This window comes from Aplidium turbinatum, chromosome 2, assembly GCF_918807975.1.
Source record: "Aplidium turbinatum chromosome 2, kaAplTurb1.1, whole genome shotgun sequence".
NCBI lineage: Eukaryota > Metazoa > Chordata > Ascidiacea > Aplousobranchia > Polyclinidae > Aplidium > Aplidium turbinatum.
The window spans coordinates 28,024,521-28,051,380 of NC_137473.1; the positions used below are offsets into that span (position 1 = coordinate 28,024,521).

Genomic DNA, 26,860 nt, shown 5'->3' on the forward strand with positions numbered 1-26,860 from the left:
TATGGAATTATGACTTACGCACCCGGTATCAGTCTTTGTGCTAGGAAAAATCCTCAGCTAAAGCAAAAAAAAATTTGACATTTTGCAAACACTTGGTTTCATTCAAATAAGCTACAACCTTGAATTTGGGGGTCGTATATCCTAAAATGAGGTTAAGCCCCACCTTGGAGCCATAAGAAAAGATTTTTCGAACTCGGTGGAACGCGTCCCAACTGATAATACAAGTTCCATCTTTGTACCTTATGATGTTATTTTTACGTATTTTGCCCCAACTTTGGGGGCTCCTTATTCGGGAATGCTCCACCTGGGGCGACCAAATTTTAATGTTCTGAAATCCGTAAGTGAGGTACTATATCACCTACACTTGGTTTCATTCATGTACCTTATGATGTTAATTTTGTGAATTTTAAGGGTAATACCCCCAAAATGAGGTTAAGCCCCACCTTGGGGCCATGAAAAGTTGTTTCAAACTCAGTGGAACATGCCCCAACTGATGACACAAGTTCCATCTTTGTACATTAAGATGTTATTTTTACGTATTTTACCCCGACTTTGGGGTCCCCTTATTCGGGAATGCCCCACCTGGGGCACCCAGATCGACTTGTTCCAAAGTCTACAAGTGAAGGCATAAAATCTGGCGTAGGTTTGTTCTTGTACCTTATGATGTTTTTTTAACCCCCAAAATGGGTTTTTCACCGGGCCGTAGCCCCCAAACGGCCCAGCAGTGAAACCTCGGATGTGGGTTTCTGACCATCCCACAGTGGGGCAAGGTTGATAAAACACTCAAACCTTTTGTACCTTATGATGTTACAAATACGTCACGGGCTGCCGGACTATATTCTTCGTAGAGCTGATACCACAAAAAACGTTTGCAATTGAAGGGCCTAGTGCAGGAGTCACCAAATGGCGGCCGCAGGCTGCATGCCGCCCGCCACGCTGTATCGCTGCGGCCCGCGGAAGGTATCAGCGTACAAGTATAACCAAAAATACTTTTCTTGAGGAGTTAAAGAGCACGAAGGCAAAAAATACTTTTCGGGAAGCATATTTTCGCTTTGCATACGATTCCACCGACCGACCAAGCAGATTATAGTTCTAGATGGGGGTTGCTTAAAGCTATTCCAATGCGATGTCCAGCCACACTGTCCCAGTGGTTGATTAAAACGTCTGTTTTTGAATTTCGAAAATGTCGAGCATAGGGTTGCTTATTTTAAATTTGCAAATGTCATGTAAACACTAGTGTGCGCTTCACCGTTACTGTGTTTCACGAGCAGTGTTCTCTTTGTGCAAGTTTTTGTTGGCAAAATAGGTCGGTGTGCCAACTCAATTTATAATAAATTGGCAAAATATTATATATAAATTTAAAGACTTTTTCTGATTGTAGCCTATTATGAAAATATTTAGCTTAGTACTGCAAAATGTTTTTTTTATTTTTTTTTAAAGAAACATAGAACGCTTCATGATTTCGCGTGTCATCATTGCGCAGGGGCCATGCTAATCTTCTCTGTATCGTTCCAATTTTAGTATATCTACTGCCTAAGCAAGTTCTAAAAAATGTTATTAATCAACAAATTCTTGCCACGCTGATAAGCATCGCAAGTGACAGTTGTCTATAACAAAAGAAAGACGGTTTTATAGACTCTCACAAAAAGGATGAAAAACCAACTCATTGCTTTTTTAAAGGGAAGACTGTTCATGAATTACGATAGAATTACGATTTTTGGGTGATTTCTACAAGCATTTGTTTCATGGTGCCTGGTTTCTTTTTCCCTGTTATTGGAGCCTATTTTTCGCTGATATGTTTGTAGGTCACTATTGTTGCCTGTATTGCGATGTGTCAAACATTTCCTTGTTTACTAAAATTGTTAATTGCAAGATATCTTTTGTGAAGCGAAGTGACAACACCACTCTTGCTTGGCGATGAATATTCTGATGAAACCGCTCGCCTCGCTATAAGTGCGCAAAACAAGTGGCCTCGTTTATTAGGCATTGTTAAAAAAAGTCAAAAGTGTTGTAAAAGGAGCTTGGCCTGGCAGTAGTGTTGTTCAATTAATTTTGTTGCTGCGGTATTCCAACATAAATATGAACAACATGTAACGCTGGATACTGGGTACGAAATGCGTTCTTTTTTAGCATAAGAGTCAACCTACCTAACATTTTATTAGTGCGGCCTGCCACAGCTCTCCTTAGTGCCAAAGTGGCCCGCATGCAAAAAAGGTTGGTGACCCCTGGCCTAGTGCAAAAGGGAGGTATGTCAATTTTTACCAAATTTGAGTTAAGTACGCCAGGAAGTTCATGAGCCTGCTGCGCGTCTTGTGCACAAAGGCCGTATGTGTATCTTGAGATATGAAGGAGATAGGCGAAGGAAAAAGGGGATATGTCACATAATTTTTTTATCATTTTAGCGCAAAAAGGATATATGTCTGACATAGTGTTTCGTACAATAATTGAACATATAACCTGCAAATCCTAGCTTATCCAAGCAAAGCATTCTCGAAATGATTTGTTTTTTTATTAGAAACATTGTCTCGTGTTCAATGAAGTGTTGCAAGCAGCTCATTTTCCAACACGTGAGGCTATAGGCTCTTGATAGAAGTGAAGAAACCCAGTGTCATGGATTAGAAACATCAAAAAGAGGGGGCGCAATGCTGGAGAGTTAAAGTAAGTATGTGAAAATCAGCTTTGCCCTGAGAAATGTAGGTTGAAGTGCTCCTCAAAGATCGATTATTAGGCAAGGCATCAACTTTTCACAGACTTTTATTAAAAAAGTTATGAAGCACAGCAGCACATTCTATTTGGATGCATCGAAAACTTCTTTCCTCGACATAAAAAAAGAGCAGTAAAGCATCATGCGATGTCATTCCGATACACGGTTAAAGTAGCTACGAATGAAAATAACCATATGACAAAAGCATACGTGTGCAAAACAACCTTAACTAAAATTTATGTGCTTAGCCGATAAAAGAATAGATTTTATCAATGCTCAAATAAAAAAGGGAACTGTAAGTCCGAAACCTGATGGAAGAGGAAAGCATGCACACAGATCAAGCAGGATCCCAGAAGCAGTAGTGGATAATGTTAAAAATCATATAGCATCATTTCCAATTGACGAATCACACTACAGTCGAATGCAAAACCCATTTCGAAAATATTTACAGCCTCATTTGAGCATAACTAGGATGTACCAGGAATACCTTGATAATTTACCGAAGAAAGACAGCGATGACATGTTTGTTAAAGAAGGATATTACATATTGCGTGAGAAAAATGCAGCAGAAGAAATGAAAAAGGACAGAGAAGAAGCAAGAACCAATCCCGGAATCGTTTTTATAAGTTTTGACCTACAACAAGCAATGCCTCTCCCAAAAATATCTATATCTGTTGCATTTTATTTGAGACAACTTTGGCAGTAGGAACTTCGGAGTTCATTTGATCCAAAGAAATGATGGTTCGAGTAATCTGGAAGAAAACGGATTCATGCACTCTTGGGTAGAGAATGAAGGAAGCAGAGTGTCGAAAGAGATCATCTCATGTTTCTATGCTTTTATGTTAGAAGCTGAGGTACACGGTGTCACGCTAATAACTTGGTTGGATTACTGTGGAGGTCAGAACAAAAACTTCTATGATGGCTTTCTGGTACTTTCTTGTTCAAACAGAGAGATTCAAAAAAGTTTTTCATAAATTTCCGATTGTTGGGCATAGCTACATGGACTGCGACAGAGACTTTGGTCTCATTGAGAAGCAGCTAAGAAAACATCAGCACATGTACTTGCCAGAGCAGTATAGAACTACCATGCGGGACACAAAACATCCAAACAAATTCCGTGTCTATGACATGGCAAACTGTTTTTATGACTTTAAACTGCTGCCTGAACAACTTGGACTATACTTAAAAGGAGCAAGAATACCTGTAAGGAAGAATTCTCCATTCAGAAAGTTAGTGTGATGTTTATCAAAAAATTCAGCACAACTTGCTATAAAAACGATTTTGAAGATGAAGAATGGAAATCTCGGGATATTAAGCATAAAAGAAAAGTTGCTGATTTCAACATTGATTCCCTTAGGTTGCACCAAAACTACTCACGTAGAATTTCCAGTAAATTTAATTTCCATCAAATTTAATATCATCAGATCCGCCTTGGCAATTTTAGAAAAAATCAATAAAAACCAAGTGAATGGCGTTACTGTGCTTCAAGTAATCAAAGGAAATATGAGGGGGGGGGGATCTGGCCTTCCTTTGAGGAGCAAAGTGTTAAAGTGTCTACCGATTCCGGCTTCAGTATTGCCAGAATTTTGAAAGTTGCCAGTTTTTTTTTTAATTTTTGTTATTGTTTTTTAAATTTATTTTACTTAAGTGGTAGACGAAGTTGAAACGGCGACTTTCACGAGAACGAACAAGAACCAATACTTCTATTTTTTGGTAAAATTTTAAAGAGCAGTACAAAGAACAAGAAACTATATGCTAAAAGAAGTGTTGCAAACAAAATTTTTATTGTTAAACGTTTTGTATCGAGTTGGCATCGGGATGTCTTCAACGACTCTGACTCCAGACACGCTAAAATCCATCCGACTTCCTTTACAGCCCTGGTGGCAATTACTAATATTAAAGCACTTTTATTACGATATATGGAACAACTATAAAACAAATAAAAAGTTTTCGATATCTCAATACAACAATAAAATGGGAAGCAAAAAATGATATGGAAGTCAATATACATATTGTAGCGATCCATAATTGCCTCAAATAAGTTTCCCTTTCTTTCACTATAGTAAACCAGTGTAACCTATAAATTACTTCCTAAAGATTCTGTAATTTTCTATGCAACCTGCTACCGCAGTAAATAGGGAAAAGGGAGCAGACAATAAAATGGTTTGTTCGCATTTGGCGAGAGCTCAACTCAGCAAACATTAAATTGATTGTGTAGTTTTGCGTAACAATTTAGACGACTGTTAAAATGTAATAATTCGTGATATTGTTTCACTATCCTGTAATGTTTATATTCATTCGTGCAACCTACACAAATATAAATACCTTTTGTTAACCTCAAAAATATACAGGGTGTCCCAGAAGTCACGCACCATATAGAATAAAAAAATAAAAAATATGGTGCGCGACTTCTGGGACACCCTGTATAGAGAGCAACGATTATGCGAAAAGAGTTGATTGGAATCAAATAGCTAAATTAGATAAATAGAATTTTCATCAGGTAGTCAGACAGTCTTAATATTAATTAAAGCATAAACACTCATTAGACCTTTAAATATAAATGTTACCCACATTGGTGACCCCGCAGGTCGGTAGGTTTTTAATAGTAAAAGGTAAGTTTATAAAGGTTCAGCAACCAAAATAATGATATTCTAAACACATGTTATAATAATTTCAAGCCTTGGTTTGTTTTGTTATAACATTTTTATTTATATCGCCTACTTCTCTTTTTTAAGTACCATGCCGGCAGTTTATTGCATGTCAAACGTAACTAATTTTTGTTGTTGTGCGCTCAATGAAGTGATGAAGCGAATTGTTAACTCTTTCATATCTGGGCTTTTTGAGACGATGTTTTTCTGGGCAAGGGCACAAAGTGCCTTAAAGTTTAACCGCTTATAACTTCTTTCAGTTATGAACTAAAATCTTTTACCGCTGGAAAAACAATCGCAAGGCCTTTGAGCGTTGAATGATATTAACATGTTTGTAATACATATTATTAAAGTTTGTTAATAAACGTGTTTATGAACGCGGGTCAAATTTGAAAGCTGCCTGATTTTTATAATAAAGAAACAAACCTTTCGTTTTTCCCACTCTCGTGTCATTTGCCTTTTTCTAGACCTCTTTTTCGCTGTGATGGTCAGAAATAAAAACAAAACTCAACTGAACTGTGAAGACGTATTGTCGCCTGATTAGTTACGCTTGGCCGGCCAACAAACAAACTATGACAATTCGATGATTACGAAGATCTTGTGTGTGTTCGAACAATGCCCTTAGAATTGCGACTGCTTTCCACATTTCGCTGCTTTCCAGATAGAATAAACAAGTTTTATTCCGTTACAGAAAGTCTGTCCCTGATGTTTCGTCGATGCATTTCTACGTTGAATCAACGTAAAATGCTTGATCATTATTGTAACAATATGTTGCTTACTTTGATTGTAGCCTATCGCACAAACTACAAATCAAACATTACGATTTTTTCTTTTTATGTGCTCTACCCTTGTTCGACGACATTGCCGAAGTCGTAAATACGCTTGTTTCTTAGAAGATGCTGAAGCCCAAATTTAATTATTTTTGATTTGATTCTTTTTGATGCATGTTGTATTCCCATAATCATAACAAAATTGCTCGATTATTGATTTCACAACGCCTTATCGTACCCTAGATTCTTGCAAGTATATTCACTTGTATTTATCTCGTAGAGCGTCGATACAATATAATATAACACCTGTCATGCTACATACATAACGTGTTTTGTCAGCACCACGGTGTAATGAATTCTAGGTCATTGATTTTCGTGATGAGTTCATAGCGTCCCTACAATGAAGAATGAGAGATACTTCAAGCGGTCCCATCATTGCTAAAAATCATTATACGTTTCACATATTTGTGTAATCGGTTGTAACCGTCAAATTATGCCAATTTACTGTCATTCAACCTATTTAGACAAATATAGATGAGTTTATATCCGACAGAAAACAAAGTATCCTGGCTCATTTTAATTTCTTTGCGCAAAACTTATAAACTTTACAGCTATTCTACGTCATTTTGATGTCTCATGGCACTTTGTTATTTATGAGATGAAGAATACTTTGAATAAGACACAAAGCATTCCTGATTATTGCGGCAAACTCTTGAATTATGTAAAATCGTGCTGATGAATTCCTCTAAAGGTGCGATATAGATTATCTGCAACAGGTTTGCAGTATATTTAGCTCTAAAACGACATCTACGATATGTTAGTATGCTAAAGACCAACGTTGCGTACAGGAGTAATGTAGAAATGCACATAATACCATGGCGATATTACAAGTCAGGTTACATCACTAGGCTATATGAAAAAAATATGTTTTATGGCCCAATTAATTTGATATTGAAAAGGCCAGAAGTAAAGTAATAAACTTCGGAGCATCACCGTAGGATTTAGAGGAAATTCGGACTATGAATATCAAAGCTAACACATTAGCGAACATATTATTCAAACGTTTCGATAACTGCTGTTTCCATCGTCAGTCAAAAGTAAGAATGAAGCTATGTTTTTACAATGGCAAAATCGAGCGAAAAATGCGATACAGTAGTTGAGTCACCTCGGCTATCAAAATCAGTCACTCAACAACGATTCAACATCTGCCAACGTTGAATCAATGCAAATGGCTGACTCTGCCAGCAAGGGATAGTATAGCGTCTGAATAATAATTGTAACGAATGTCTGCTTTTTCCTCCAATTATTGTATTATTAAATTTAACTTCTTAATTGCTCAAAACACGAACAGTTGAAGAAAAAAATCTTCTCACACCCTATATTGGATTTATTTTTCTTGCAAAATGAAGTCATTTTGTTTCAGCAAGTGGCCCGTGTGTACCTTATACCACAGTTCAAAATTATGGTTTCGAATGTGTATTATGATGCAAAGCAAACGGCAAATTTATTAGCAACCGAAGATGAAAGAGATGCAAATTTTTCGGATAGTGATGTTGATTTGCCTTTATCTGATGGTGAAGGTGGTCCGCTAACATCTGACAAGAGTAACGAAGATGAGGTTGTGACCGTCAGACATAGGCAGTCCCAACGTCGTAGGAGCCATGACGTCAAATCATTAGATAGCGCCTTGGATGAGGAAAATTACCATACATTGCCTGACCAGGAAGAGGAGCGAATGTCGGTGGTTGTTGACTAAAGAAGTAGAGTGAAAGTTGTTTGGAGTACCAAGCAACCATCAATAAGAGGAAGACAAAACTCTGCTAATGTGGTGCACAGTTTACCAGGAGTAAAGCGCGATTATCAATATGCAACGACGTCGTATGATGCATGGCGTTTCTTATTTACAGCAGAGATGATCTACATCATTGTTTCAAGCACCAGCACATGTATACGAGAGAGGCTATCGCAAATATCGGAGGCTCAACGAACATCTTGGCATGCTTCACACTTTCAGCAAACTGATGCCATGGAACTAGAAGCATTCATTGGATTGTGATGTATTAGAGGACTACTCAATCGAACATTTCACCGAATTAAGATTGCTTTTCCCATTTATATGGACATCCTATATTTAGTGCGACAATGTCGTTGAACCGATTCAAATTTCTGTCTGCAAATATTCGTTTTGATGATAAAAGCACTAGGGCCAATCGCTGGCAAAGTGACCGATTTACAGCAATCAGAGAACTTTTCCAATATTTTACTGGAAATTGTGAAAAGATTTTAATACCAGAAGACTTCCTTTCACTGGATGAGACTTTGTTTCCATCCCGCGTTGGTGTGTCCTTCAGGCAATAAGCTTCAGGCAAAAAATAAGCCTGCTAAATATGATTTTTTGCTAAAAAGCATAAATAGTGCGACTATGTCATTTACCTATACCGCCATAGCTTATGCGGGTAAGCCAGTAGGTGTACCAGGACCACACTATCTGACTTCCACTATGGAATATGTGGAAACGTTGGTACACAATTTGGAAAGAGTTTCTTCGCTTCAAGGACAAAACATATCCCTTGATCGCTTTTACACTTCACTTGATTAGGCAGAATGGCTTTGAAACAAAAACATAACTTTAGTTGGAAAATGGCAAAGCAATAGAAAAGGGGTTAGCGAGTTAAAATCTCTCACTGATTGGGAAGCCTTCAGTACCAAAATTTACTGGGAGGAGTCGAGAAACCACATTACCGTTACGTCGTACGCAGTCAAACCAAAATCTACCGGTAAACGCAATGTTCTGGTCTTGTCAACTATGCAGCCAATCCTTGGAGTAACCAAAGATGACGGAAAGGAGAAACCTGCAATAATCAAGCTCTACGATTTTACCAAGGGTGGGACTGATGTCGTCGACCAGAAGATGGCATATTATAGCGTCAAGCCGAAATCAGCAAAATGGACTGTGTCTGCATTTTCTTACACTTTAGACGTTGCGCGGGTCAATGCGATGACCATTAGTTACTTGAACCGCGAGTTGTCCTTTTCACAAGCCAAGGGAGACGAAAGTTTTGTGGAGGGGTGGCAGCTAGCCATGTCATTAGTCAAACCACACATGTCTAGACGATCGGATGATGTACCTATTCTACGTGGGTCACTCCGTCATGCAATGTCAACATTTTTGGGACGAAACCATGGATTAACAGCAAACTCAAATTTGCTATTACCAGTGGTTTTCATAATGAAATAGCGGGCTATCATAAGATTTGTTTTTATCATGTTATCGTTGATTATGAGATTAGATATTTTAATCACAGTATTTGGTCATTTCTGCTATATGGCTGTGAATCCTGGACTGTATGCCCGAAGATAGTAAAGAAGATCAACAGTGCTGAAATTTGGTTCATTCGTAGAATGATGGGAATTAACTGGATGGATAAAATCACTAACGAAGAAGTGTGGAGACGCTCTGGGTGCACCTCTGGCGTCCTCATCACAACTATCAAAAAAGGCAAATGACATTTATCGGGCATGTCTACCGCAAACGCGGAATTGAACACTCGGCAATGATGGGGCGATTTCCTGGTCAGAGACACCAGGGGCGTCCACGTTTGGAAATCTTCAAAAATCTTTCAACGTGGACAAACCAAAATTTTGAAAATCTAATTAGAAGTATGGACAATCGATCGTTGTGGAGACTCACGGTAGCCGACGCCTTATTCAGGCATGGCCGATGATGATGATGATTTGGTCATCACCGTTTTATTCAAAAGCGGGGTATTTTTCTATCTATTAATTGATCGAAATATTACTTATAAAGCTGTGCGGTTCAATTTCATTACCATTATACTTGACGATGCTAATTTACTACACTTGCAATACGGACTAATTTACTACACTTGTACAATATTTCGCACAAGTCATATTTTTTTGTGACTGGAATTTCTTGTCTTCGAAAAATTTTGATAAGTCAGTTTTTCTCAATGCAATGACGAGCTGCAGGTCTTCATTTTCAATAAACAGTGCCTGGATGACATTATGTGTTTCCATTTTCGCTGATAGGCATTACTTTCACAGATCAAATGTTTGTACTGTTTCAACGTCTGACGATGGTGAACCGCTGTAAAGCGGCCGATATTTCCTGCGAAAGTTTTGCGTAACAAAAAAGCATTCATTCAAGAGGAATGCAATTTGAAACAAACTCATGATTTTCTTAGGTTGTATCGCAACACCGCTGAACGTTGTATCGACATAAGCAAAGTATCTATAAGCTGTTAGCACTCGCAATGACACGATAGGACATATCAAGCTGTGCTTATTTCTCTACGATGAGAATTAGGTCAGGGCAAGAACGGCAAACCAGAGTTGACCTTTCGCTGCTTGATATTTGAGCAAACAAATTATATGGTAGATTATATTATGGTAGAGTAGATTACTTACATACGTTCGACGTCTGTTGATGTTGTGTATGTCTTGTAAAAGCAGCGCGATTATTTCGGTTACAGCTGCACAAGCTAACGCAAGGCGAGGCACGAAAGTAGATGCTAATAATAATTTGACGTCTACTGGCGTTGAATCAATGCAAATAAGGTGATGTTTCTATAAAAGCTTCAATTTGCAAGTTGGGCACGTGCTATGCGCCGGCGCGTATCACCAGTGAATAAAGAAACAACAGGAAAAAATTTCTGCTCCTAAAAAGAGCAAACTGCAAAATTGTTTGTGACAAGGTGTCATAAACCACGTTGTATTTCAAAAAGTATTTGAGATACAAATTTTTGAGTAGCAACTCCAATATGCGTATGAACTTTGTGACAAAGTCATGAAATTTCAGCTTTTTAGAATAGTTTTATCGTATGGTTTTCAGCGTTTAAAAATTCGTAAGGCATGAGATGCCCTAGCCCAGGCATGAAAGTGTTAAGTAGCAGACCACTCATTTCAGCAGCCGATGTCGACAATTCCATTTTTATGCCAAAGCGCTATTTGCCACTTTTAATGTTTTTAAACGTTGATTAGACATACCAACTGCCAACAAGTTGCCTTTGCAGGGAAACATAATAATGTAATTTTTTGTAGAATAATCGCGGTGTCATAATTATGTAACTTGAATCCTTAGCTTATTTTAATAATTATGTTTTTTTTATTTTGCCTTAACACTTTGCTCCTCAAAGGATATTTCTTCCTCCTATTTCCTTTATGATTACTTGAAGCACAGTAACGCCATGCACTTGGTTTTTATTGACTTTTCCTAACATTGCCAGGCAGATCTGATGATATTAAATTTGATGCTAAAAGTTGTGTAGTTTTCTTGTAAATTTAATATTTTGGTGAATTTTTGCTATTCCTAGCTAACTTCCAGCAAAGGGTGAAATGGATTACATTGCGATAACAAGCAATAAGCTCATAATTGCTTGTGCATCGATATGAGCGAGCAGAGAGGAGCATCCTTTAGTATTCCATTGTTTGAGTTGACCTCAATAACACAAAGCGTGTTATTTCTTATGCTACAATAGAAAAGCTAGTGATCGCAAAGTTGTTATTTAGAAACAATAATAGCAAACGTTTTTTGCGTTATCTGCTCTAGGAAGAATAGCAATCCACGATCAATGTAGACCACAAACTAGTCAAAACAGTTGTTTCAACCAGCAAATATCCATTGACGAATAAAAAACGTTACAATAAGAAATCTTCCCTTGGGTAAAGACACGAAAAACCTGGTTTCGAAATAGACGTTCTATGGAAATGCTCTCATTGACAAAACTTGCAATTGAGGAAATGTATCACTGCAAATGCTTTTGGGAGAAGCTGAAGAAATGGCATTTTTGCAAACAGTAATTGTGAGATATTGTATACACAAAATTATAAGATCACGTAGCAGTTAACTCGATGACTACATGCCCCTTCCCTGCTTTATGTCGCCTACTTGTTGTTATGTCCTGCATTTTTGTTTCACCGTGCACTGTGTGTTGTTCCAAAGAGCGCAAAATAAAGATGATAATGCCTCGTCTACCCTACAAAATATTTTGTACTGTAGATGAGGCATTATGCTCGCCTCACATAAGACAATCACAAATCAGCTTCCTTGATCATTGATTCAACATCTGAATACATTGCGCCAATGTATAAAAGACCGGCTATTGTGAAGACCCGCCATTTATGAACGATCCGATTATACCAAAAGTGGTATAAACTAATGGATAAAAGAATGAATAAACAATGCTGAGAAAATTAAATCTAAGTGACGAACAATGCCGATGTCTTCATTTATCTTGGAAAAATGCTGCCTAAACTTATAACAAAAAATACCGTAAATAACGGCAAGGTTCCCGAAAGCAGAATTTGCTCGAGCTTGGCATGAATTTAGTCATCATGAACATCTAATAATTCCACACATACAATGACGGCCACTCAAACGGCTATAATATTCATAATCAACCTGGTTCTGGGCAATTTGTGTAACAGTTCAGGGGGAAGACACTACTTGAAATGATGCACTACACAAAAGATTTTCAATGAAGACTGAGTCTACAAAAAGCGATGTGGATTCTGCTACACAGTGACTTCAAGTTTAGGACAGAAAAGGCACAAAAATATCACGGTAAAAACAAAGACCTTGTGGGAAATTTGCGGGAATCATAATGCTGCATTTTTAGTGGATGTAATTCATGAGTCATGTTTACAAACACCCGTCAGCCAAATGACTTATGAATCTGATGTAGCCTGCATGATATTTGTGATGCGACTTGACACAAATCCACAATTTCCACATAATTTGAACTTATAAGAAATTTCAGATAATTTCAACAGCTTGTTCAATTGTCTTCTCTCTACTAAAAATGTTCATACTACAAACTCAATTGTAGACCTAAAATACACAAACGAAGATGTAAACAGCTATTCAAGTGAGCTAATGTGTTCCTTATGAGAAGTTTGATTCCCAAAAACTAAAAGCTGGCCATGAGTTTCGGAAAGCATTAGTTTAGGACAAAAGTATGAAACAACGACAGACAGTTGTGTTTTTTTCAAATTCGTGTAACCATATTGCTATAATTGTAACTATTTTAGAATTAATGAGTAGTCTACAATAAGATTTGCTCGCAAGTCGTAAATCTTTATCAAGGCAATGAGTCGGCACACCGCACACACACATCGTGTGGTTGATCGAGCTCTTTGTTCTTCAGAACTTTGCATGAAATCAGATTAGCATGGTAATTAAACGGCGGCAAGATAAACCAAAATTGTCGTTTTTGGGTACTTTTGAAAAGTTGAAATATCAAGTTTAACATATAAAATTTTAGAATAATGACTTTTCAAACTTATAGACAAATAATTGTTTTTCACACCAGCACAACTTTTGTTAAAATAGCACCAGCGGAACACACGTAACAGCTGATTGGATTTGATCCAAAAACGGCCCCACTCCTCCCCTCCCTTTGAGCAGTTGATTTCCAAAAAAGGTTGTAAAGCAAAGGATTAACCTATGTGCAACTTGCATGGGTCGGCATAACAGATTGCGAGGCAATAACCCCAATCTTACTTTTATACAGACGTGCATGTGCAGGCACAGCTCTGTAAAGCGTTATGGTGTCTCTTCCAAGCAACCATTTGAGAGTTTTGTGCATTTCTTACTCCGACGAAGAGAATCTCCAACTAAGAGAAATGGACTTTGCTACTCCTATGATCTCAGCTGAAATCATCGGTTCGCATAACTCTGTGGTGCAAAGAAGGGCAAATTACGCGATGCCGCCCATCGATGTTGTGGTTATCGTTTGCCCCAATTTTTTTAATACCGGTAGAATGAGGAGCTAACATGATTTAAGAAACTTTGTTTAGCCATTTTGGTCGCTGTCTTTTCTTTGGAAATGTAGTATACGTATGGACAGTTTTTTTACCCTGAATAGCTTTGTATGCAAGCTTGCTTGCTGGTATTTGGCCATATCATTTCTTTTGTCTCTTGAGAAAGTAGAATCGCTGTCACGTGCTGTGGTGCTGAGATCAACAAAACAGCACTCTCCATCACACTTTGCTCTTGCTCAGCAAAACAATCCATTGATGAAGTCACTCCACTCAACTGGCGCAGTATAACTTCTTCCATTTCTATCAACCAATCTTTTACTTTAATTTTTACTGTCTTGTAGCATATCGCTGAAAATCTTTTCACGTTGCATGAACAATTTTCGATGTTGTAGTTATGTCGCTGTATTATATTTTTTTCTTAACAGGGCTACCCTATTGCGTTTGAGTATTCAATAAGATGAATCACCTTCCACTTGACTAGGTGGACATTGTCCAATCCACCATTCGTCCACTTGTTTATTTTGCAGTCTACAGTGTGCGTAAAAAATTGAGTTATTTTGTTTTTTCTAATAGATGTATTTAATCATCCATGTAATCACAGCTTCTTGCAGTAAAGCCAAGTACTTTGGAATGAGGTAATCCTCGGCCATATGGCAATTCTTCTTCTATTTCTGGCTACATAAGCTTGCCAATCTACATTACGAGAGTTCTTGCCTTTATTGCAGGCTACATAACTTCGTTTCAGAAAAAATGCAAATATTGCATTAATGCGAATTCGTTGTCTTCTCCTGTTGGCCGCATCACCACGCAATTGTTTATTTCAACCTTTCTCTCTGCAGACTTTGTCTGCTCAATGTTTTCTGTTTTATTGTGTACGGTTGAACATGACTGCAACTGAGAGTATAGCATACAAAAATGCGGGCATCTAACTTTTGGCATGGCATGTACTCACCTATTTAACTTATAGCCTATTGGGCGAACACGCGTGTGCCCTCGAAACATAACTTATCCTATTGCATGAAACTGCTGTTTGATTTTAAGTCGTGTATCTATGCATATGTATTTAATTGCAGGTTCTAAACCACTATTCAGACTATTGTATGAACATTTACGAGTAGACTATGTGAATGGTATATGCCTATCGAAGTGTATGTTCTTTTGTTGTATATTAGTGTTGTCCGCATTACAAATCGTACCTTTACATTTTGTACAGGTCGACTTACAAACCAAGTCGATAGATACTTTTATAGGCGGAAGTGTAATTGAATTTATTTTGTGCCTTCAGAGCCAATGCTACAGCGTTTCTCTAGCACCATAAAACGATTACAAAAGCTGTCGTGCTGTGATGACGCCAAACGACGTCGTTCGACAAATCCTTGCGGAGACAAAGCAAGACAAAGCTACATCATGATCAAGCCACTCGACATAGTCTTTTCTTCAACGAAAAGAGTCAGACAAACAATGAATGCCTGCTAGGGCTTGAAACGGGGCCCATAAAACAATGAAACTTTTCATGCAGCGGACTCATATACACAGCACAAACTCAGATATTCCTTTGCGGAAGGCGGTAGAACAACGCAGAATCACTTCGCAACACGATGCCACAAACACAAGACTATATTATAATTTCACTCAACATAACAATTTTATCTAACATGTGCTACGATTTTATTCCTTACCGTTTTTAACTCCTTAAATTTAAACTAAACTTGATACCCTTTGTTCCAATTTAGCCTAAATTTGGGGGACCCTGTAGTGATCCATTATTGTTTCAAATAAGTTTCCCTTTCTTTAACTATAGTGAATCAGTTTAACCTATATATTATTTCCTAAAGATTCTGTAATTTTCCATGCAACCTGCTACCGAAGTAAATAGGAAAAAGGGAGCAGACAATAAAATGGTTTGTTTGCATTTGGCGAGAGCTCAGCTAAGAAAACATTAAATTGATTGTGTAATTTTACGTAACAATTTGGACGACTGTTAAAATGTAATAATTCGTGATATTGTTCACTATCCTGTAATGTTTAAATTCATTTGTTTAACCTACACGATTATGAATACCTTCTGTTAACCTCAAAAATATGATTAGAGCAACGATTATGTGGAAAGAGTTTATTGGAGTCAGATAGCTAAATTAAATAGATAGAATTTTCATCAGGTAGTCAGACAGTCTTAATATGAATTAAAATATAAACACTCATTAGACCTTAAATATAAAATGTTATCGCAGTATTGCTCAAGCAAAAGCCGCTTTTCAGCAAATGAAATCAATATGATGTAACAAGTACATATCTTTCTCAACCAGATACAGAGTATTAAAGTGTTGCATTTATCCAACTTTTAAATATAATTTAGAAGCCTGGGCAATTACCAAATTAATTCATAAAAGAATAAATGGGTTTGAAATGTGAGCATTTTGAAAAATGCAGAGGATTTCCTGGACTGACAGAAATAGCAACCAAAATGTTTTAAATCTAGTCAAACAAACAAAAAATCTACTAAAAAATATCAAAGATAATTAACTTCAATTTTTAGGGCACGTGCTGCGAATATACAGTAAAAATTAGAACATCTCTTTCTCACAGGCAAAATTGAAGGGAAGCGTGCCCAAGGCAGGCAAAGGTTAACCTACTTAAACCAACAAACCGACAAAACCAACACCAACATACTGTACACCTATAATACACACGGCAAACAGCAGAGATTTTTGGAAACTTTTCATGCAAAAGGCAGTCAATGCTGGGAATCAAGTGCGACAATAAAAGAAGACGATAATACATGTTCAACAAAAATTGATATGGACTTTCAATAAAATTTGGTGAGTGTTGCCATTTCAAGATTGATAAGGTTTTCTGTGTTGGGCACAATAACAAATAAATAAACTTCTATATATACATTTTGTTGATGTGTGATAAAAAAGGATTCAACAATCTTTACCATTATGTTTTGTAAACTCTAAAAAAATGTTTGTTTTTTTATCAAAATTTAGATGTTCCAAACGTTTAGAATAAAGTTATTAAAACAACTGGACTGTATAATCGATTTGGGTTATATGAAGTGGTTTATTGCAGCAAATTAACCAGACCATGCTTTGCATATGATCTGAGTATGAACAAATATATTAAATGTAAAAACATATACAGCCTATTTTTGTATAGTTTTTGTATTTTTGTTTGCAGCGTTTATCTAACTTCAGACCTTTAAGCGTTTTTGAAAGCAGACAACATTATCAAGATTGCCAGAAGAATAAATGGTGGCAATGAACATTGATACAATCCAGTGAAAGTTGAAACTACTTAGTCACACGAATGAAAGCTTTTCATATGAATCACACAAAACTTTAGTGAAAAAAGATGCAGTTCAAAGGTGTTATCTTTATTAAATAAAAAGCATAAAACTATTTGCAAGTTTTGTGACATTTTCAGTCTTGTAATTACCCTCAGCCTTGGGTGTGACATTGTGATTTTATGAAAACTACAACAACGAATAATAGGCGTAATACCAACACTAACTAACTTATTACAAATCTTAGGTCAGCGATCTAGTAGTTAAAAGAAACAGTTTGCAATACCAACCAGGTTGCTTATAGTAAAATTTGTTGCTTTGCAACATTGTTGATCAAAAACTTCATTTTTTCAAGCAAACAAAAACTGATCTTGATCTTCAAGATTAGGCTATACCTTGTTTTGCATGCATCTTGGCAAATAAAACATTATTTTTGTCAAAAGTGCCAAAAAAGTGACCAAAACAAGATTGTATTTGTCCAACTTTCCGTGGGTAAGCCCCCCACACCCCTATCAAACTTTAGTTTTTCAGACATTAATTTGTGCATTGTCCAATTACGTTATAAATTTTGTTCTGTTAAAACTCTGGTTCTATGCAAGCTTTTTTTCCAGAGTCGATTCTGGATTGTCGGCATCGTCATTTAACTACTGTGTTTTTTGTTTTTTTTCTAGAAAATTTTAGCATTGTTTACTCTCTGCTGCAATGATGAAAATGAATATTTTCCCTACTTTGAAAAAGTTTGCGGCCCTAACTTAACGCTTTCTTGTCCTAATTTTTAGAGCCCTCACTAAACATAAGAGCCCTTTAGTGAATTTCAGGGGGAGGTGAAGGTAGTGTTAATATGGCTTTGCTCTTTGCCAGTAAGATGTATTGTATAAAATTAGCTTACCCTAATCCGCTTGCATTGACGATATTTTCTTAATTTGCAACAGCTAGGTTACTGGTAGATTTTGTATTGAAAAAAAAAAAAAAAAACAATATGATATAATACTCTTGACGTCGCATATAATGCTTTACGTAGACAGCGTAGTTAACTTGCCATAAGGTTAACATACTTTGCTTGTGTATTTTTTAATTTTATAAAATATTCCATATATTTTCGCCGATCTCCCAGATAAATCTTCAATGTGATAATTCCAACTTAGTTTGTCACCAAGAAATATGCCAAGATATTTTGTAAAACGCAGCTGCGTTAGTTAGTTCAATCCATTAGGTGCCGGTGAATGGAGAGCTGTCCTTAGAATACGTTGCTTAAGCACACACCCCGAGAGTCGAATGTGAATGTGATCAAGAATGTGATGACAAACTGAATATTCTTGAAAAACAAATTAGATCTGCCACTTCCTTATGCAATGACATATACAAAGACTCGTGGGAAATAGCTTTTATTAAATTAGAAGATTTAGTTGCTCATCAACAATTTAAACATGTGAAGTCAAACGCAAAACTGAAAAAAAAATGGATCAATTTAAAGCCAAAAAATCAACAAATATGAAATCAATCACAAAAATGAAGAAACTTGAAGCCAGCAGATATTGCTAATAAAAGAAATTTTAACAAACAGCTGCAAGAAAATTTAACTGACTCATCAACTGAGAAAAATCCATCATTTTCATCTGTGTCTAATACAAGTTGTTTCCCTCTGATGTTGAAAATCGTTATTAAAATTTTCTAGAAATTTAAAAGGCAGAAGACTCCGATTAAAAGACATGTTCACATTCATTCAGATATAAAACTGACTGAAAATCAAATTAAGTTACTTAAAGGACTAGGTTTTAGCGTAACTCCAAAAAAGCTTGATAAATTTCAATTTACAACTGATATTAACATTATGACAAGATCTTTCAGGCTCAAAGAATTCTTCAATGATTCATTTCATAATGAAACAAAAACTGAAACAACTTTTCCTTCCATTGAACGTAATTTAAAACCTAAAGGCACATGCACCCCACCTTCTGGTAAAAACATTAACCTTGACCATTATTTAAATACACAGTAATAAAAGACGAAGCTACCAAACCCGTTCAATTTCATAACTTCAACCGGAATTTGGATCCTGAAGAAGAAGCTGCTTTGTTACAATTACAAACTCAACGTGGTAAAAACATTGTTATCGTTCTTGCTGACAAAGGAGGAAGAATATGTATTTTATCTAGAAATGGTTACATTAAGGAAGGACAAAGACAGCTTAATGATACCCAAGTCTACAAACCTCTTCAAAAAGTTTTTTTTTCACAAGTAACTAAAAAATTAAGTGAAGTAAAAAATTAAAAACATTGCTACTGAATTAAAAAATAAAAACTTTTGTTTCAGAAGAAGTATTGAAAGGAATTTGTCAAAAAAGAACAAACCAGGACGATTATACCTTTTAAGTTATCAAAAATTCGCAAACTTAATAATCCGCAACTGAATTACTATCTGCATTTGTTGATTTTCATCTCTCAAAGTTTATGAACAGATCTTACATTTCTTCCCACATTAAAGACACTACAGACTTTTTTCGTATCTGGATCAAATCACATCTATACCTACAGGATCACACTTGATGTTGTATTTTTGTACACAAACATTCCTCATGAAGACGGTATCAATACATTAGAGCAGGGCTTCCCAAACTGGGGGTCGCGACCCCTGGAGGGGTCGCGTAACGAACTTCGGGGGTCGCAGAAAGTATATAAATTTTACACAAAGCACCAGTGACGATCGGTGAGGGAAAGCAAGGAAAGCAGTGCTTACCTGAGCGAAAACTATGCAAAGTATAATGACTGAATTCTAGGTTTAACTTCTTATTATTTTTATCATGTCTATTTTAACTTGAAAATTACTGTATTCGTGACTAGAATTACTCGTAACGCTAGTGAGTAGTCTAAATCCTCACCAAACCGCATGCCTTGCCTATAAATGCCAATTAACGCAAACGCTTCTGTCAGAAACAATCACTGAGGCTCCAAGGTAAGCAACTATCAAACTTGCTTACCCAAATTCAAAAATGTCAAAAAACGCCTTCGTTTTATCCAATCATCACTCGTTTTGCAAAACGTCACCAGCTGCTTAGCCAATCAGATGTGTTATGGTGAGACCAGGTGAGTCTTGCTTTCCCAGTGACGTCAATGCATACATTCGCTAGAGCGGCTAGACTACCTCGTCAGAATGGTGCTCGTCACGGTACACCGCACAAGCATCATAATGCCGAAATAATTGTTGCTGTTTTTTGATGTCTCCTCGCCATGTACTGTACTTTAGCCTACTAGCTTTCATAGTCATGCCTTTGCTCTTTTTACAGCGTTGATGTAACGTTACTTCGCCAATGAACGTTCAGGTGCGGGTGCAATATTTAGTTTGTTAAGCTTCTATACGCAGGAGGCAAACTTATCCAGCTTTTTGTACAAATTGCTTGCGGTTGTAATGTTTAGACCTAAGTGTTAGTTTTTGTAGTGTAGGCCTAACTGAATATCTCAGAATGAATATTCATGACGAATTAAATATTTAGACAACTATTATTCCATGTCTAACACTGGATTTTGGTCCTGCAACGTTAAAATTAAGATTGTTCATGACTTCTAAACAGTAAATGGATGTATGATCATGACAAAGGCGAAGCACAATTTGACAGATTTTTATGTTTGATTTGTTTTGAAAATGCTCTCAGAGCGCACTAAATTGGAAGTGTTTTTCAAAAATTTCTGGGGGAGGCCCCCCAGACCCCCCGCTGGAAGTGTTGCCTTCGGCAACACGCCTTCGGGCTTCGCCCGACGGTTACGCTCTTCGTGCCTAGGCCTACTACCTTGCTGCAGCATATTTACAAGTTGCTTTCCCAGCGGTTTAAGCCACCGAACGTCACTGCAAAGCACTGTATATTAACACTATATTAACACTAACACTTATTAACACTTAACGGCTTAACTTAAGCCCAGATTCCTGATGAGGGCTTAAGTTAAGCCTAAAACGTTTGATTGTTGAACTATTTGTAAATATGTAATACGTATACTGTTGTAATGCCCAACCCTGTGTTATTGTTGTGTCTTGCCTGTCTTTGGTATAAAAAGCAAACTCTCTCCCGAAACTATTAATATGGAATAGGAGTTTAAAACCCTCTTTGTTGCATTGTAAACATGGATTTCAAAACTAAAGCCATTGCTTTACAAAGTTATTAGTGTTAAATAATTAAATCGTTATTTTTCCCACGGAAAAAAAGTTTAGACTTTGTCCGCCGTTTTTGTAAAGACGTTTTTGGAAAGGCTTTTCAAACTATGTTATTTGTCAGGTTTGCTTGAAAAAGGGGAACGAGTTTAATTTGTCTTTTCAAGGAGAAAACATCTATGTTTTTACATTGAAATCTAAAGTTGGAGCGTTCATCAAAAAATTAAACATCTAGAAACAAAAGATTGAAAATGATTCATTTGAAATATTCTCATTTACTGAAAAGTTTTTGGCTAACAATGGCGTGGAATCAAACGTTATTAATCTTCTGGTTATCGACACTTGTCAAGATTGTTGAAAGAGTTTAAAAAGTATTTTTTTTATCTAGAATTGGCAATACCAATTTAGATTGGATCCAAAACCCATTTGCAATGCAAAAACAAAGTAGCCTACTGAGCACCTCTCTTTCACATCTCAGGAAAAAATTGCAGATCTACTGTATCTTTTGACTCTAATTAGTGGCTTGAATTTTCTGGAAAAATGTTTCACACTTTTTGGCTTAGCCTAACGTTAGAGCGGAATATTCACCATTATATGGCTTAGCAGTAACCGCACTCCTGCCGTTTGTCTCCAGGTATATGTGCGTGTCAGTGTTTTAAATGTTGATAAAATACCGTTCCAGCAGCGGAAGTAACATTAAAACCGCCTTGAAACCAGCATTGACAAATATCGAGCGACAGCTACACGTGCTTTGTAGCAGAGAGCAGTCGCACCCTTCACACTGAATAAATGTGTTTACTTTTTGGTTTTGTTTTCAGCAGGCTACAAGTAGTAAAGTAGGCCCAGTAAGCTTTGATTACGGATAGCTTGTTTTTAGTTTTCGTTTAAATTAAGCCTTTCAATAAATAGGCTATCACAAACGTAGCCTATATTTCGCATTGTTACCCCCTTTAACCGTAAAGGGTCGCGGAAAATTTTAGTAGATTAAAAGGGGTCGCGAGCAAAAAAGTTTGGGAAGCCCTGCATTAGAGTAACTGTTACACAGAGTAAATGTTCATAACGACCATTACATTATTAAAAAATCTGTTAATTGCATTCTAAAAAACAGTTACTTCACCTTCTATTCTAAAAATTATACTTACAACTTCAAGGTACAACCATGGGCACTAAAATGGCTTCTAAATATGCAACCTTTTTATGGCTGTTGTGTGTGCTGTATTCGTAAAAAACCAGTATACTGTCAGATTTGCCAAAATGATAAATAATACACAACTTGCAAAATACTAATTTTTATTCCACCACAACATGAATTATGTCAACATCAAAATAGGACGAGAGGTACAAAAACAATTTTTGTTGTTTGTACCTGTTGGTATACTGTTGTTGTACCTCGGTACGGAATTAAGTTCATGGTACACCCGTGTACCATTAGTTCTCAAACGGTTAAGTAGTTAGTTAGTTAGTAGCTGTCAAGAATCAGTGAGGATAGCATAGGCACTCTCTTTGGAAAACCAGAGGGTATACTATAGTTACTCAAAAAAGCAGAGGGTATACTGCGTATACCGCCGTATACCCACGAAAACAGCACTGGTTGTTGTGTATTTTGGTTTGTTTTCATTAAACAACGCACCTTGCTTTCGTTCCCCTTAGGTCTTCTTTTTTGCGTTTTTGTTAATCAGCGCTATTCGTTCAAACGATCAGCGACCCCATCCTCGTCGCAAAATAACTACTCTGTTGTGTTTTTTTACTCATTTAACAAGTCATGCAAAAGTTTTCTTACTTGTATTAAAATCGCAAAGGAAATACACTGTAAAACAAAACGAGAAGCGCTTTTACATGATGACTTTTTATTTGAGTTCAATTAGCCTTTTATAAAGATTACTTATTGCTAACGTTGTGGAATGACCTTCCCAAAACCCAAATTGTTGATTTGAATTTGTCAAGAAAGGTCACCAAGCGTTTGTAAATATTTTTTTCTAAAATTTGCTGGTATTTGAAAGCAAAGAAATAGGACGGTAATTAGTTGGATCTGCTTTTGCATTTTTCTTGAAAACAGAAATAACTTTTGCAATATTTAGAGCGTCAGGAAATATTCTTTGTTTCAAGCATGCATAAAAAAGTTCAGTTTAATGAGGTGCAATAATACTTTTTGATAACTTTAACATGCGAGAAGAGAAAAAGAAAAGATGAAGCTTAACTTACTGCTGCAAAATTAGTAGAACTGCTTAGCATGAAACATCGGTTATGCAATAAACCAAAACACTTCGATTTCACATTCTAAACAATTAGTTTTGAGTTGTTTTTTGTTCATAAGCTTATGATGTGTCAATGCAATAACAAGGAAATGACAAGCTGTTTTAAGTTTTACTTTTCAAATTTTACAAACGTTTCAATGCGATTTTATTTTTCCTTGGGCGCGAACATGAAAACAACGTCAACGTAAACACAGAAGTTTGGCACTAACAAAAGAAAATGTGGCATAACCAAGAACTTTAAAATATGTATCGATAAAACAGTTTTTAAAAGTTGGTATTTTAAATTGGCACAACCACCAAACCTAATTGATATTGCTTTGTTACTCGATTTCTAATCCCTCGAACTAAAGTAACATACAAGAGAATTGGCCAAATTCTCTCGATTTGGTGTTTAGCCACCTACAATTTACTGAATAGGCTTTGTTAGTGCATTTTTTGTAAAAAATTAAAAATTAATTTTGCGAAAATTGTGACTCGATGGCTGAATTCTGACTGCAAATTTAAAATCAGCCTAGTCAAATTAGGTAAATTCATATTATTGTTTGAAAAAACTAATAAAAAAGCTTCAAAATGTCACTTAGTGGTATTTTTGTTATTTTGTCTCAGACAATATCACTCAATGAGGGATCGTTATTATGTCATCCTGTAGAACTGACTTATTGAACAAAATGCTTTGATTCCGTTTTATTTTTCGTGTGTGATCATAGGCAAAATTAATATCAATTTAATTATAATCTTAGACAACCAGATAGACAACCAGACGAGTGTCTTTGTATACGTTGAGACAGTTTCTTCAATTTGTATGCAAACACATTTCATAGCAGGCAAAATAACAACTCTCTCTTTTCAACTACTGTACATTTTAACCAGGAATGTCTTTTTGACTAGCAACCATGAGCATGCAGTGAATATCTAGAGCTGATGATAATAGCGCAATGCAGGTTATCATAACAAGATTTACTATCGGTTCTAATTGTCATCTTACAATACAAAAAACCCAGCTATTGTCAGACGTAACAAAAACCTTCGTATCCCCTTCTTTTAATATCCACGATTTTGACAAACACACAACCCCTTAACTAATGCAACGGTAGTTTTTAATCTGGTTTTGGCTTATATTGTGGATAGATGTGTCGAATACTGTGTTTGCTAAAAAAAGGTGCTGCAAGAATAAATGTTTTATTAATTAAACGTCAAATTCCTCAAGTCAAGCAGCACAAAAAACAACCATGTAAACAAACAAAATGATCAAAAAGGATCCGTCCAGTCTTCTTTAATCTAGTGTTGGCTTGAAACTACTGAAGCCAGTTAAAAAGAAAAGAGGCTAACCTACTTTTCGAAAGCAATATTACTCACTTAAAGCCTCCGTCTTCGTCGACACAATCAGAATTGCTGATATTTTTGCAAGGACTACCAAAATTACATTCATTAATGTTGACACATAGATGTGGATTAGTTCCGTCAACTTCAAATCCATCTCTACAACTGCAGTTAAATCCTCCAAAAAATGGAATGCATACTTGTCCACAAGGATTTGATTCGCACAAATTAACAGCCGTGCAGTTTCTTCCATTACCTGCAATTTCATCAAAAAGTTGAACCTATCGTTTTTGCTTCACAAGGTAGATTTAAACGATCTGTCTTAGCCTGATGCTGCGAGTTTGCTGTGGCAATAGTAAGTTGCGCTAGCTTTCGGAACACAGTTCCCTAGTCATGTGGTATGATGAATAATAATAATAATAATAATGTTATGGTTTTATTTATTGTCGCTCTACAACAGCTAAGGTCTTTTAGCGACAGGGCTCATTTTTAATTTGTATCAGGTTTACGATGTTATCACATTATTACCCGATTCATTCTCACTGCGCCATGCAGGATAGAACACAATCGGTACCGTTTTTAAAGTCTTCGGTTTGACCCGACCTGGAATCGATCTCAGATCTACCAGCACCAGAGCCGAAGGCGAAACCACTCGGCCACTAAGCTGGTGCTATGATGAATGGTGTTGAAGTCAGTGAGTGGTTCTTAAGTGTGGTTCTTTCGTTTAGCTTGAGGCTGCTGGTTGTTGAGTTTCTGTGTTGTTAGGCGTTTTTTGTTGCAAAATTTGTTTTTAGTAGATTAGATGACGTAGTTCTTCCCTTTCGGCACGGTTGTTGATTTTAGGATTTTGTCTGCTGATGAATATGGCCTCTTTGAAACGTAGTTTTACCGCGTCATTTTCTCGGGCAATTATAGTAAATTCAAAGTCGGTGTGGCATTGTTGTTGATGATGACTACGGAACGATGACATATGTACCACCAAGAACTGTGTCTACAAGATCGCATGCAAGAAATGCAGGGAAAGCTACATAGGCAGCACGATTCGACCACTCCACTCCCGCATCAAAGAACATCTCAGCTCAGACAAAAGCTCGGTCTTTAATCATCAACAACAATGCCACACCGACTTTGAATTTACTATAATTGCCCGAGAAAATGACGCGGTAAAATTACGTTTCAAAGAGGCCATATTCATCAGCAGACAAAATCCTAAAATCAACAACCGTGCCGAAAGGGAAGAACTACGTCATCTAATCTACTAATCAACTGAAAACAAATTTTGCAACAAAAAACGTCTAACAACACAGAAACTCAACAACCAGCAGCCTCAAGCTAAACGAAAGAACCACACTTAAGAACCACTCACTGACTTCAACACCATTCATCATAGCACATGACTAGGGAACTGTGTTCCGAAAGCTAGCGCAACTTACTATTGCCACAGCAAACTCGCAGCATCAGGCTAAGACAGATCGTTTAAATCTACCTTGTGAAGTAAGCAACGATCATGCAGCTAAAAGCGAAACTCAATCAATTGCTATCGTTTTTGCTTGAACTATAAAAACTGTAGTGTAAATGCGCCGACTTGTGGATAACTTATTGTCAAGTCAGTCATTATGTAATTGTAAGGGTAGGCTACTACCGGTACATTCCGAAACCTTTAATATCGCTTCGGTTAGAGCATGGTAGTTCGTGCACTAGGTATATAGTCGGGTTTTTATTTTGCATATTAGCTAAATTAGTCACTTTTAAAATAACAAAAAATACCACTTCCGATTTATGAATGGGTGATCAAAGTGATCTGACAAGTTGGAGAATGGGAATTTTGTTGTGTATTAGAAAATGGCCTATCACTTTACGGCAAAAGCTATACTGTATTGATATGAACAATTCTTAGCAGGGTAGAGAGTGGGATAAGATGGAATGGAAAGCAGATTTTAGGATGGACGATGAAA

The 26,860-nt window shown here is 36.6% G+C and overlaps 1 protein-coding gene and 1 non-coding gene across 2 annotated transcripts in view; both read right to left on the reverse strand.

Moving 5' to 3' along the window:
- The window catches only part of LOC145788471 (uncharacterized), a 259,392-nt gene that overhangs the window by 209,168 nt on the left and 23,364 nt on the right, over positions 1 to 26,860 (reverse strand). Inside the window, exon 9 of the mRNA XM_082600235.1 lies at positions 24,942 to 25,161. Within this exon, the coding sequence (XP_082456361.1) occupies positions 24,942 to 25,161 (220 nt within the window). The remainder of the gene's footprint in view (positions 1 to 24,941; positions 25,162 to 26,860) is intronic.
- LOC145765782 (U6 spliceosomal RNA) lies at positions 1,439 to 1,541 on the reverse strand. The gene has a single exon (XR_014288655.1). It is a non-coding gene; the product is annotated as a U6 spliceosomal RNA (small nuclear RNA).